Genomic DNA, 14,847 nt, shown 5'->3' on the forward strand with positions numbered 1-14,847 from the left:
GTGTGGTATTGGGGGAGTAAAGTGGACCTGGCTACACATGGCCCGAGTAGGGAGAGGGGCCCATGAAAATCCAGATTTTTTTTTTTCAGTCACGTTCCTTGGGTACTGGCATGGATAGGGGCCCACTAACATTGAGGCCCAGAATTTGCTGCTGCGCCCCTGGTAATAATCACTGTGTCTAATCAGCATCTTGATGTGCCACACCTGTGACTGGTGGATGGTTTATTTCAGCAAAGAGAAGTGCTCACTAACACAGATTTTAGACACAGTTGTTTAGACACAGTTGTGAACAAAATTTGAGAGAAAAAGGTCTTTTGTGTACATAGAAAAAGTCTTAGATCTTTGAATTCAGCATCAATATCCACATTTACATCAGTTAGCACTGACATTTTTTTTTTGGCTAAGATAGTGGAGATTGTATTAAAAAAATAGCCTTAACCCAACACAGTTAAAAAGCTTCTTTCTAAAATAAGAATCATTAAGTTATTTTTGTTCCTTTCTCCATACCTCTCTGCTGCAGTATACTGTATACAGTATCCACTCTCAGTTCCGTAAGCACACTTGTATTTGGTGTCAGTGTACATCATAGATGTATTCATTTTGAGTGTTCAACATCACAACACTTAACTAATATTTAAATGCAAACACACACTTGAATATTCATTAAGACAGAGTGACAAAAGACAGAGTTTATTTTATACATGTACATTTCAGGATATTCTGGATCAGGATTCATTTAGTCCGTTATATATCCCCTTTGCACAGCAGTTGTCACTAGTGAGCGATTTAATGAGGCTTCGGGTTAATAACCTTTTGACGAACCTTTGCTCTGAAAAGTCAGAGATATTATACAGTGTCCCAACTCAGGGGCTGCATCCTTCGAAGGACGCGGTCTATGAAGGTGTGTCCTTCGAAGGATGGGTAGGCTGCAGCGGCTTTACTGAAATGGGACAGTCTACCCTACGGAGTATTTCCTGTTTGAGATTCTACCTGCCACAGCCTGAGAAATGAGCCAGAGATTTTGATTCTCGTTTTGCGTCAGACCACAAAACATGTTAATATGATTTACATTTTAACATGTTAATATTCACAGTGGAGGGTGGAAAAGGTATGTAAATCTTTAGATTTAATAACTGGTTGACCCTCCTTGGCAGCAAAAACCTCAACCAAACGTTTCCTGTAGTTGCAGATCAGACCTGCACAACAGTCAGGAGGAATTTTAGATCATTTCTCTTCACTAAACTGTTTCTTGAGGTATCTCAATATTCTTGAGATATCTGGTGTGAATCGCTCATGCCACAGCATCTCAATTGGGTTGATGTCAGGACTCTCCAGAAGGAGTATTTTCTTCTGTTGAAGTCATTCCGTTGTTGATTTAATTCTGTGTTTTGGGTCGTGGTCCTGTTGCATCATCCATCCTCTGTTTAGCTTTAGTTGACAGACAGATGGTCTTAAGTTTTCCTGCAAAATATCTTTAGGTTTAGATGATGGTGTGCTGTGCCTTTTTTTTCTCCACACATAGCATTGTGTGTTCCTTCCAAACAACTCAACTCAGTATATTTAGTCAGTAGTGCTGTGGAACATCCAGGTGATCTTTTACAAACTTCAAACGTGCAGCAATGTTTTTTTTTTTTTGGGACAGCAGTGGCTTCCTCTGTTGTGTCCTCCCATGAACTCCATTCTTGTTTAATGGTTTCCTTATTGTAGATTTGTCAACAAAAATTATAGCATGTGCCAGAGATCTCGTTGATCATTCTGCACTGTGCTCTTGCAGTCATCTTTACAGGACTTTACCACACATAGGGAGAGTAGCAACAGTGCTGAACTTTCTCATTTGTAGACCCTCTGTCTAACCGTAGACACATGAACATCAAGATTTTTAGAGATACTTTAAGTCAACGATTCTTAAACATATGTCTTCTGAGAGCTTTTCTGTGCGAGGCAAGATTCATACTAAGCAATGCTTCTTAAGAACAGCAAACTCAAAACTATTGTGTTTTCTATAGGGCAGGGCAGCTTTAACCAACACATCCAATCACATCTTATTGATTGGACTCCAGGTTGGCTGCCTCCTGGCTAAATACATTTAAACCCACAACAAAAGGATAAAACCACCAAATCAAACATCAACAGAAATTATTAACATTCACACTTCTAAATGTACATATAACCAAATGTACTTAAATACATTTGAAATAAAGAGGAAAATGGAAAATAAAAGAAACAAACAGATTCAGACATTACATTTTATTTTCTTAAAAACTTTCCGAAATCCAGCTTTACAGAAGATCTGTCAGATAAACAGAGATCAGAGTTTCCATTAAACACTGTCAGAAACCGACTGATGGAGAGAGAGTCACATTTAATATCAGGCTATGATTTTATTTGTGGTCAGGCACAGGAACCATCCTCCTTAACCATAATGGTGCATGAGGAGAGTGAGTGAGCACTGGACAGTGATTAGTGTAACTCAGTGTTTACACACAGACACTCCACTCAAACCGGTCACCCCTTATTATAATAAATAATTACACTCTGATATTTAACAGAAACAGTAGTACAGCCATATGACCAGATTGGGCCAGGCGTGTGCAGAGATTATGCGTCAGTTCACCGTCTACAGTGAAGGTCAGTCTGATGGAGGTCAACGGGCTCATCAACTCTTCAAAAGAGCAATGTACACCATCCTTACCAACCTACCCTAACCAATCCTCACCCAAACACTGAGCTCAGCATGCGCGCACGCACGCACACAGGAATACAGTCTTTCTCCCTGACAGAACAGGGGAAACACCTCAATCAGGAGTAGTAAAGGAAGTGTGTGTAAAGGTAAGGGAAGAGGTAAAGCAACTCTAGTCTCATAGTCCATATACCGCACATGAAGGGCACTAACAGACGCTGTCTGTGTGTTTCTGTATGTTGAGGTCAGAACACACACTTCACAAGAAAAGCTCACCTTCCCCCAGACAGACACACAGAATAACTTACTAAAACTTGGTTGCAAATAGAATGATTATAAGAATGACGACGATGACAAAGAGGATCAAAATGATCAACATCTTTCTGTTCTTCTTCTGATACTGTTCTGCCTAAAGAAAAAGAAAAACAATCATATGTCATCATGATCATCATCATTTTTACAGACAGTATTTATCACCAACAGTAATATCAACCAACTAATGCTGTAATGGCTAAACTAATTTCAATGTTTCATAAAAGCTTTAAAAGAATTTAAAAAATCAGAATAATATGATCAGTGTTTCAACATCTGACTTGTGCTTCTTTAGTTAACAACGCCACTGTTCCTAAAAACGACTGATGCCACACACTGTGTTGAGGTGAAATTGGTTCCTGTTACGGTTCAAGTCTGTAGAGAATTTATGTTTGTGATTTAGATTAAATAAGTCACAGCACATTCTAAACCACATCACTTTACCAAGCCAATCTGGGGTTTATTCCGTGAAGGGAGCTTACAAAAGATAGGCTTTTTGAGTATGCCTTGCTCAGGTTTTCACTCCAGACTCATTACGCTACACTATGATCCAGCTGAGATCAGTTCCCGCTCACTAAAGCCTGGCATCAGGAATCCAGACTAACATACCCATACCTGTCAAGTTTTGGATTTAAAAATAAGGGAAATTTTCCGCCGCCCGCTTCGAGCCATCCAACTAGCCCAACCGAGGTTCAGTATCCCTTACATTTTAAGACAGGTTTACAAGAAATCTAAAATAACCACCTGTGAACCACGAACAAACTACAATTTGATTATCAGAATGTAATAGGTCTACCTTTGTTGACACTGAAATGCTGTGGATATTCCTATATTCCTATATAATACAGCCTTAATAAAACCTTTTCTAGATATTTACATAAAATCTTCACTTTTTTGGTGTTACTGTGAGATCACAGGGGAGGGGGGGGATCCCCACACTGACCCTCCTCCACGCACCTCAAAACCAGCAAGCTGATTGGCTGTTTCTCCTGAAAGGCGGGACTTTCTTCTTGAACCGGCACCACGATTGGTTAAGAAACACACAGCAGTCAGTCGCCTCAATAATAGAGTTTTTTAATTTTTAATATAATACGGGAAATTTACGGGAAAATACCCATACGGGAGAACGGCAGGAAAGGGGAGTAAAATACGGTAGTTTCCCGGCCAAAACGGGAGACTTGACAGGTATGCATACCCAAACATTCGAGTGCAAATATATCAGCAACATATCAGCTAAAAACTCACTGAAAAATGTCCCAAAATATTATTTGTATTAACACAGATTATTCATTTAATATATAAGTTAATAAAACATAATTCAAATGTTTATTGAGTCATATTGGATTATGTAACTTATTGGATATTGGATTATAATAAACAAAATAAAAGTTTATAAATTAAAAAGTATTAATATAAATATGTTTCTAGAAGATATTTGCTCCAAGAAATTAAAGTATAATTAAAATAAGTATATAGTTAAAACTAAAAATTATGATAAAAGGAGAAATATATTTGCGTTAAAGCACTTAGAATGCACTTTTGATACAAAATATATTTCTCTCACAAGCTTAAAGTGCATTGTTGTAAGAAAATAAATGGTAAAACTATAAATAATGTCACATTGCTTCAGCAAAAATAACTAGGCATGTGTTAACTTGTGTTAGATACTCTATATGCTTCTGCATTAACTGTAAAAGTAAAAGTGGTGTAGTAACTAGTTTCAGCCTTTTTTGCCAACCAAATTTATGCTAAATGATCCATTCTTCTCTCAAAAAATCTGGCTTATTGAGTTAGCTCACTTGTGAAATACCTCCAGTGGTCTATTTTAAAATAAATAAATATATATCTACATAGTTTAGGCTAATGGTTAAGTCTAGTGTAGTCCAAAAGAAGGTAAAACACATACATCAGGTACTAAACAATATTCAGCATTCATGTTAGATTTTTCTTTAACTTGAAGCTTTACCTTCTGTAACTGTTTGAGTCCGTCCTCTGTTTTGACGCACGCTTGCTCCACATTGAAGTCGATTCGGTCCAGGACTGTACCCTGTACACACACACACACACACAAGAGACAATTTAACATTAACATCAGTGTAGACTAAATAGGATCTGATCATTCTAACATGCAAGACAGTTCCCCTTATTATCCAGCAGGTGGCATTACTAACCTGCTCCACCACCATGCCTGCAAGGTCTCTGAATATTTCATTGAGGTCAGAAATGGACTGAACAATTTGCCGAATCTCTCTCTCTCTCTCCTCCACCATCACAGTGTTCTGCTCCACCAGGACAAGCTGGTCATCTGTGAACCCCTGGCAGAGGGAGAGAGATAGAGAGAGAGAGATAGAGAGAGAGAGAGAGAGAGAGAGAAAGGAAAAAGAGACAGAAAGAGTTAACTATAGTATAAAGATGTTTTGCTTCTTGATAATTGTTTACATTCGATCGTCTATGTCTGCCTCACCTGGTCATACAGAGCTACCTCCTCATCCTCCTCCATCAAAGGTCCGGAGTCGAAAAAGTGTTTTGATCTTTCTTCGCGATTCTTCATCCCTGAGGAAGAGGGAAAAAAGCTGATACAATATTTGCTGTAATTGTAAATCTGCATTTTTAACTTGAGACTACACCTCTTTATTTACCCAAGGGGAAAGCTTACTCTCTTATTGCACAATACACCTTTTTTACATAGAACGTTTTAAATCAAAACCCTTTTTACCTTTTATTGAAATGAGGTATTTAGTGAGCAAAATGTGTTAAGCAGGAAAGACACGGTTTGGCTAATTATGTGTATGTGTTTTGCTGTGTTAAGAGTTTAGAAAAAGTATATTAAGTACTGTTGAATACTGTCTAGCTTTTGTAAAAAAAAAAATCTGAGAGTATCTATATTTTAGCTCTGTAAATGCCGGAGTTCACTTCTTTTTTTTTTTTTTTACTGATACGTATAGGCCTTTATTATATTATATATGTATTTGTAGGGGTGGTATTTTAGAGCCATATCGCCCACCCATAGCTCATTCGGTCTGTCTAAGGCCTACTATACACCTAACAATTTTCAAGCGATTTTAGAGTCGTGAAAAAATCACGAGAGTCTTGTTAGAGTTGGGCTGCGGTTGCGTCAACACGGTCGTTCAGTGTAAGGTGGTTAGGATTAAAAGTTTTAGTCAGTCTTTTTCTCGTCCTGGGGTTCAGATAAAATCAACTGTGTTTAATATTATCATAGGTCTTGAGACTTGGCTCACGCAGATAGTGAGGTGAACAATGTCAACAACCAATAGGAGAGTTACGGAAAAAGTTATTTTATTTTGCACTACTTTTTTGTTATTCTGCAGTTCTATTTTTGATAAAAACAAGATTAATAAAAACACATTTGCAGTAATGATGTTCTTTATTGCATGAATTCTGTCTAAAACAAAGGCAAATGTGTATGTGTACGTTTCAGGTAGCTTGACTGCGTGTGTCTGAAGGTGGTTGAGAGGTCCTGAAGGCTCTGCGCAAGGGAGGAGACCACGTTTCTAAGAAGCCGCTCCTCCTGTTCAGTGCAGTGACCACAGCGAGTCTGCAGCCCTGTTACTGCCCGCTGACACCGGTGGAACATCTGCACGCACGCGCGCGCGCACACACACACACACACACACACACACACACACAGTTAATCGTCTTCATACAAGTGACTGAAACTGTTTCTGATTCATTTTAGCAGAAAGTAAAAATATTATCCGTGTGCCAACCTGTGTTATTTCCTGTGTAGTGATCTCTATAGCATGTTCCTCCTCACTGCTGTCGTCCAGCGTGGGCCGGTTCATGTGTTTATCGTGCAGGCTGGCCAGCTCCTTCATCTTCTGCCGAATGCGTGTGATTTCATACTGAATCTGAGCATCAACAAATTTAAACCAATCAGACTAAATAAATCTTATGCACAGCTGAACAGCTGACACAGAACTAGCACAGCTAATGCACAAATAACACAAAGCTGAAACAGAGCTAACAGAGCCAACACAGATTACACAGAGTTAACATAGGCTGGTGTTCCACTGCATGGCAGACCTGATTATAGTTTCTTTTATTCATTTATTATACTGCTTAATCAGCAACAGGAGCATGGTCATCGAATGTGTCTGGTCTACTTTTTGCATGCGAACTTGTGAATCAAATCACACTAGCTAATTAGCAAAATGCAAAATGGAGAAGACACGTTGTTATGACATCTACCAGCCTCATCCCAATCCACTAGCATTTTGCTAGTGCCGCATTAGCATGCTGGCTGATAAGGGTGACACACCAAAAGGCATGAAATAGAACTGCAAGTGTAAGCATACCTCTCATATTTTTTAAACTGACTTTAATAAACCAACTACTAACGCAATACCAACAGAGCTTTTCAGGATCCATTAAGAAGTAGCAGGAATGATCAGTGATTGGGGTTTGGCAGGGTTTAGCAAGATTCAAGAGGGATTGTTCCCTCATTTGATCATTAAACGTTAGGCATTATTCCAATGATCACTGTGGATTATTTGGGGGTATATAATTATTATAAAAGTTTTTTTCAGAATCATCAGGGATTTGTGACAAGAATATGCTTTCATAAGAATATACTTTCATTCTAAATAAAATAAATCTCACTGTATTTTTTTGGATGAAGATAAAGCAGTTTACCTCGTCTACACCTTCTATCCATTTGGGTGGGAGTAGTTTGGTTACCCCGATAGCGGCTTCTGGATCCAAACTAATCCCAGACACCAGAGCCATCCGGTCATCTGCCAACTGCAAGAGGCAAAGGGTCAGGTTGACAGAGGATTTAATTCAATAGTCTGAAAGTGGACAGAGGACTGTGAATAAGGAGCATCAAGTGTGGCTTTTAGGATGTGAATGTTTGACAGTACCTCATCAAATTCCTAAAATGATCAGCAGAAACCACGGAGTCCCATCCAGAGAGAACAAGCAAGGAGAGAGAAAGAGAAAGGGAGAAAACAGGGCAGTAACCCGAGAGCAAATTAGAGAAGAAGAGCCTCAATGATCGGCATCCAAATATAAAACTTCATCACTGTCGACCCTTAATGTAAAAAGAAGTTATTACAGTATTTTTGGATTGTTCACAGCTACGGTTTATAAATAAACTTAACCAATTTAAACATATAAACAAATAAAGAGCAGGTTTTGATGACAGTGCTGAAGATAATTTTAAATTAATTGAATCCTGTTTAATTTGATCACAAATAATAAAGCATTATAGTAAATTACACATCAACTGACACTTGGTCATGTATTAACTTCTTAGATAACATCTTTGGTTCTCTGAATTCTTTCTGGGGTTCTACCACTATTAGGGCCCTTTGATTTCTGCAAGTGGAGAACACAAATGGAGTTTAGATATAACCATGGAAATACAAAGAATTAAAAATATAAACTATCTAAAATCTGTATTTTTTTAGTATCTGTACTTATTAAATCCAAAATTGCTTCTGATTAACACATACATGCACGTACATCACAGTGTGTGTACAGATAGCTGGATAACAGAGGTGTTAAAATGTCTCAAAATACTAGCTTTGAATATGCCAAAAAAACAAACAAAAAAACTCAGGGCAAAGCAGTATCCCAACTGCTTTTCTGCAAGTTTTGTTAATTAAATTTCATTAGAAATAGCATATTGTTTTATTTGTAGGTAGATTTGTACCAATTCTTCAGTTTAAATGGTACGCACTGAAGCTAACTAAGTGCTACTTTCGTTCTCTTGGGGAGAAACTATTGAGTTAAATTACAGATTGCATTGATATTCATTTTAAACAATTATAAACGCATCTATGCTTTTTTTTTCATGTTTTTCATTGATATTCCCACAAGTGCTGAAGACCAGTACTATTTCTTAAAAAAAAAAAACTGTTAAAACCCTAAAAACCTGAAGTGTAAAGAAAAAAAAGATTTCATAAGGCCATACACTATGTGAGTTTAGGAAAGACTTGCAGAATAGCACTGTTGCAGAACTAGGGGATCAAAACTTCCTCCAGTAGGAAGTAGAGCTGAAGACCATTCCTAATGAACAGTCCTGAACTCTGGGCTGTGGTTTCCCCAACTGAGAACCACAGACTTAAACAGAACAACACTCACTCAGCATGCAAACCAACCAAACTTCTAACAAGGACACATGCAGGTCTCACAAAAATGCACATACAGCAGAATTAAGCGAAGGAGCCACCACATCACCATTACAGCAGAACCCACTTTCAGCTAAATGCCAACAGTGTCACAAAAAAACATAACTATTACATAATATAAAAATAAAGAGGACAGCCAGAGTAATAAGTGCTAAGGTTCTTCATATACTTTGATTGACCCCTGACCCCAATAAAACTTTAGGTGTGCACAGATGAGGCAAAACAGGATTATTAACTACACCTGACACAAATTACCCAAAAAACTTGTAAAGCCCACTTCAGTTTGCAGTAAACAGGACTTTTGGTGCAAAAATACAGACACGGGCCGATGTCCGGTTGGGTGTAGAGTTAACCCAATGAACCCAATGAATCTGTTTACCATGATGAGAACAATGTTCCTACCAAAATTCGTAAGCACTGGGCGAAGACTATTAAACCACAGTATTATAATCATACAGCACTTCCAGGGGTGTGTCAGACTTACTACTGTTACCAGCAAAAGACAACAATTTAGCATTTAAAGCATAGTCGGAGAAATAGAACCACTGCGAAACCATGATCCAGAATTGTGATGTCAGATCAAAACTTGTCCTACAACACTTAAATGTGTAACCTCTTCAAAACCCCTAACATCATCAAAATATATCCATTTTCTGGTTTTATGTGACAAATCAAGCAAATCAACTTCCTGCTATTTTATCCACATTTAAAATATCTACTTTTCTTTTGCAGTTTCTTACATTACACATGCCTGATGTTCAATTTTCCAAATATCTAAAGAATCTGATATAAAACCTAGGAGGAGTTCACAAGTGTGAGAGTTTCTCACAAGTTTAAAAAATGTGAGAAAACGCATTAATTTCAAAATAGCCAACGTCTTCTTGGGATGAGTCTAGGCCTGTCACGATAGTAGAATTATTGAGATAAACGATAATATTGTCATTTGAAAGTGGCACTACAGAAAGCTTTTTTCCTTCTTCTGCGCTACCAAAGGAGCTTTAAGACAGTGTGCCACAGTAATAAAATACTAGTATAATAATATTATTACACCATTTTACAGAAACTTTTTATTATTAAAAACAGACATTGGGCTTCCAATAAAGAAATATTTTAATATCCTAAATAACTAAAACAAATAATGTACAACCACCCTGGAACTCTGTGGGTTCTGAGAAAACGGCACTAAATATTATACAGACCTTCATATAAAAAGTAAAGTAACAACATATAGATTACAGTAACATTTACATTAATTCAACTTTTTTTTTTATCTGGACAGGCACTTACAGATTATTTTCTCTGATCATATATGTAAATGCTGTAAAACATACATTAACTCAAAAAAACAAGTGTCCATATGATCAAAGACACAGGTGGCTCAGCAGCCCATAGCTCTTGCCATAGGCGTAGGAACCGGGGGGGATGGGTGGGACATGTCCCCCCCAAAAATGATATCAGTTCGCTCAGGTCAGCTGTACTATTAATGAGGAGACAGACCGGACCAATCACGGAGCCGGTTCAGGTATTAAGTCACGCCTCTCAGTAGAAACAGCCAATCAGCTTGCCGGTTTTGCGGCGCGCGGAGCAGAGGCAGTTTGCTGTTGGGGAAGCCCCGCCCCCTCGCTGTGAGATTTAGCAGCGGGATCGGGACGCAGCAGCTTCAGCTGATTTTAAAACAGAGATGAATATACGGAGATTTTACTAAAATAAAGGTAACAATAGGCTAACCACTTCAACTGTGATGATATGTTTCTGATAGCTGGTTAAAAATACACGTCTCTGAATCAGCACACAGTTTAAACCCACTGTGATTAATAAACTGCAGCTGTGTTAGTGTGTAAGCTTATCTTTGGAATTAACTAGATTGGGAGTCAGGGTTAAAGGAAAAAAATAAAATATATATGTAATGTTTCCCTGTACCTGATCAGCTAATCACTTTAATTTTCAAACTGTTTATTCATTTAGGATTACAGGACTTACTGTGAGCTATAATGAACGAAAATTGATTTAACTAACTAGTTATCTAGAAGCTGGATGTAGATGATCGCCAGAATTTCGTACAGTACTTTAAGTTGGTAGTTTAAAGCAGTTACTTAACCCCGATCACTGCCCTAAACTAGTGTTTTCCACCTGATCAGCTAATAAACAGTCATTTACTGAGTTTACCTGTTAAAATCCTTTAGCCCCCTATGGAGCCTAAATTAATCATGTATATCCACCAGAGGAAGCTCTAGAATATGCAGAACAGTTTTAATATGCAGTAGAATATATAAGAACTGGGTTGAGAAACACTGCTGTAACGTGACTTCTGTTCATTTGTATTTCACAGTAAGACCACATGTTCTGAGGTTTATAAAAGTCTCTATGAAACGTAAAGTTACATTCTTTTACATAAAAGGACACCATCTTAAGAAGAGCTCTCAGTAGAAAAAAATAAAAGTGCAGGAGAAAATGTAAATATACAACAGAATTGACATGCCAATAATAATAATAATAATAATAATAATAATAATAATAATAATAATAATAATAATAATAATAATAATAACAATAATAATAATCTGTTATATTATTTTAAATATTAGGTGATAACTGAAAATTTTTGTCATATGTACATAATTCAGACATTGCTTGTATAATTTTTCTAACAACAGTAGCTGTAATGTGGAGTAACATGTTTAGGTTGTAAAATCACCTTATAATAATAATTTACTTTTAATTAAAAGTAATTTCCACAAATGTTGTTCTAGGAAACTATTGGGTGGGCTTGGGTTCATATTGGCAAATGTGTCCCCCCCAATATCAAGCCCGCTCCTACGCCCTTGGCTCTTGCTATAAATGTATTTTTTTAATGTAACTGTCAGAAATAAATTTGAGCAAGGAACACCAGTGCTTGAGGCAGGATCTCTCTGGGGGAACCATATTCATATTCAATATTCAGCTCAGAAAGTTGGGCTGGATGGCTGTGCTTTAAATGAGATTTTAGCTTCGTTTCCACTGTTTTGAAACAAAATAAACCTTCTCTAAAGCTGTTTAGTTTTGAGAAAGTCATATTAGCCTTAAATACGTTCGCAAGCTAACACACACACACACACTCCGCTGTGCACGCATGTGTGGATGCACTGGCACTGTCACACATAAGCTATGCGTGCACTACACTGATTAACCGATAGATGTCACTGTCTGACAGATTTGTCTTCGTCTCAGACAGAGAGTCGGCGAGAGAGCAGCGCAGCGGGACTCGCTGAACTGTAGCTCCGATTTATTCTTGTGTAAACAATCCCACGCGGAAACCCAGTGGCAAAAACTGTCGTGGTTTAAAAAAATGATCGTACGTTAAGTCGATAACATAGTTATCACGACAGGCCTAGATGAGTCACTTAGACCAATACTTAAAATATTAATGTTTTTTGGTCTCTCAAGAAAATAAATTTTCATCGTCTCTGCTATTAACTATTACTTCAAAAATGACTGGAGTTTATCCCTGGAGTTTATATTGTGCTATCACCAATAAGCAAATATGCACAGAACCATCCTGGCACCACTATTGTATATACTGATGTTTCATATAATACAAAACTCAAGTGTTATGTGAACGGTTTAGCAATGTGTACATAGAAACAAACTAATTTCTCTCGAATTCACAGTTGTCTTCGCACACATAAATTGTTGAAACACGCAGGTAAATTTTTTTCACCAGGTATTTTTGCACCCCCGACTTTTGACATTGATGTGACGCCATACCACTCCTCAAAATGCACTCTGAGAACCATGTGGGCGTGGGCATAATATTCTCATGAAAGTGCGTGACTAACAGCTGTCTTTCACTGGCGAACAAACGTTTGTTTAAATTACCATGGCAACGCACACAGCCATGAGATGGAGAAGCTGAACCAATACCTTACAAACGCTGTTATCAGTCCCTGTTACAGAAACAGTGCGTTTCATTCCCTACACGCTTCACTTTCAACACTCACAGTGCATCCCTAAATGTAGCGTACAGATTAATTTCCAATATATAACTTAATATACTATTGGTGGTGTTGTGTCAGAGCGGCACAAACAAAGATCCCTAAGGCGTAAACAAAGAATAGTGAATATTAGTGAATGAGTGAGGGACCTGCTGGCGTCAGTCTGGCCCACTTTAGACCCGCCCATCTAAAAAAGAGTGACACTGGGAGTGAAATACAGCAAGGACCTATCAAAACCTATCAGGAAGATCTTCATAACAAGTTCTCTGTACTTTTACACGGGGGTAGCGGCAGGCAGAGAAGCCAAATTAACCCGATCAGAAAGAGAACTTAATGTAAAGAGTCCGTGCGAGCGATAATAGATGATCTGCTGCTCCTTGGCTTACAACACGTAAACACATGCAGTGTTTGGTGTAAAACATCAAACCATCAGGCTACACCTCACACACGGAGCGCGAGCTCGCTTCTTAAAGGAACTCTCAGTTAGATGGTGGTGCAGTTACAGCACTGAACCCTTAGGAGCCACAGTGGAACTGCTGCACCATTTCAGTTGGAAAGGTCAGTTCGTGTAAGAAGTCTGAGTCAGTCTGCTCACACACACACACACCTAAGCAAATCTATACAGACAATTAACAGTGGACTCACCGCAGCATTGCTACGTGTATTCAGAGCTCGGCGGGGCTCGTGTGTACTCACTTGCTCGGCCAAAATCTGCCGGTTTTGGATCGCATTGTTCCGCATTAACAAGAAGGCGTCGGTCAGGCGCCTAGTTGCCATGGCTACTGTTTTACCGGAGCGAGCGCGCGAGAGGCCCGTGCGCCCTAACGCAGCTTTTCTACGGTCAGATCAGATCGTCCGTCCAGTTAGTCTCTCTGTCCGGATAAACAATCCGCCAACGCCACCTCCTTTACACCTCCTCTACACCCGCCCGGCTGCTCCCTCCGCCGCGCCCCGCCACGGGCGAGTCTGCGTACAGTCCCAGTTCTCCACAGATCCACATAAAGGCGCGCTCCGTCACCCCGAGACGCGCTGAGATACAGCTACAGTACCCCGCAGTACATCACGGCCTCCACGACGACAACACTACCGTGTGCATGACGAGCCCAGAGCGTCACATCCGCTCAACAAAGATGTTCTCAGTGAGAGCGAGATCCTCCAAACCAACAGCACGCTGAATAAAACAGCGCATTACATTGCTGTTTCCATCAGCACTGAACCGTAATATCAAACCAGCCCGTTAGTTTATTCCCTTAATATTACAGACGCGTTTAAATATATGTCCCTGAGTTTGACCTAAAGTGCCATCTTGTCTCCGTTTACGATCTTCACGACCCGTTTTTGAACAGAGTAAGTTACAACCAGAGATCTTCTACAGAGGAGAATATCCACTCAGTCTCTGGTGGGTTTGCCAGTCCACCAGAGGGCGCTCCCGAGTGAGTTCAAAATGAAGTTTATAAATAATTAAGAATTAATTTGGTGCAGAGTAATGTACTTATTTTCTTTTAAAATATTTCTGTATGGCTTAATATTATCAAAACGAAAAGGCCAGTCAGCACACAGTAGCAGTAATGCTTTATTATTTTTTTATTCTTACAATACGTAATTCTACTTGCGAAAGAACAAGAATATTCTGTTCATTAGGTATTGTTTTTAATTCATTCATCATGGTATACAACCGACCTTCAATGTTGAAATGTGGTTGAAACATGACTAAAGTAATGTCTGTTGTTGT

At 38.7% G+C, this 14,847-nt stretch overlaps 1 protein-coding gene across 3 annotated transcripts; it reads right to left on the bottom strand.

Annotated features, from left to right (window-relative positions):
* Positions 1–674: 674 nt before the first annotated feature.
* Positions 675–14,214, bottom strand: stx16 (syntaxin 16). 3 transcript variants are annotated; one of them, XM_007241541.4, is made up of 9 exons: positions 13,761–14,214; positions 7,873–7,884; positions 7,646–7,753; positions 6,721–6,861; positions 6,425–6,587; positions 5,457–5,545; positions 5,164–5,307; positions 4,959–5,039; positions 675–3,089 (listed from the first exon to the last, which is right to left on the bottom strand). In XM_007241541.4, the coding sequence occupies exons 1-9, from the start codon at positions 13,890–13,892 to the stop codon at positions 2,988–2,990; spliced, it is 972 nt and encodes a 323-aa protein (XP_007241603.2). In that variant the 5' UTR covers positions 13,893–14,214; the 3' UTR covers positions 675–2,987. The 3 variants fall into 3 exon arrangements, with proteins under 3 accessions (XP_007241603.2, XP_007241604.2, XP_007241606.2); XM_007241542.4 differs by lacking the exon at positions 7,873–7,884; XM_007241544.4 differs by lacking the exon at positions 7,873–7,884 and having other exon boundaries at positions 13,812–14,213.
* Positions 14,215–14,847: the final 633 nt, after the last annotated feature.

This window comes from Astyanax mexicanus, chromosome 5, assembly GCF_023375975.1.
Source record: "Astyanax mexicanus isolate ESR-SI-001 chromosome 5, AstMex3_surface, whole genome shotgun sequence".
Taxonomy (NCBI): Eukaryota; Metazoa; Chordata; class Actinopteri; order Characiformes; family Acestrorhamphidae; genus Astyanax; species Astyanax mexicanus.

What these genes read in the sequence shown, in the direction of transcription:
- stx16 (XM_007241541.4), bottom strand. Translation starts at nt 13,892, where the DNA reads ATGGCAACTAGGCGCCTGACCGACGCCTTCTTGTTAATGCGGAACAAT. An exon ending in CAGGCATGGTGGTGGAGCAG is followed by an intron (nt 5,040 to 5,163) that starts GTTAGTAATGCC and finishes GTGTGTGTACAG; the next exon opens with GGTACAGTCCTGGACCGAAT. An exon ending in GACTCAAACAGTTACAGAAG is followed by an intron (nt 3,090 to 4,958) that starts GTAAAGCTTCAA and finishes CTTTTTCTTTAG; the next exon opens with GCAGAACAGTATCAGAAGAA.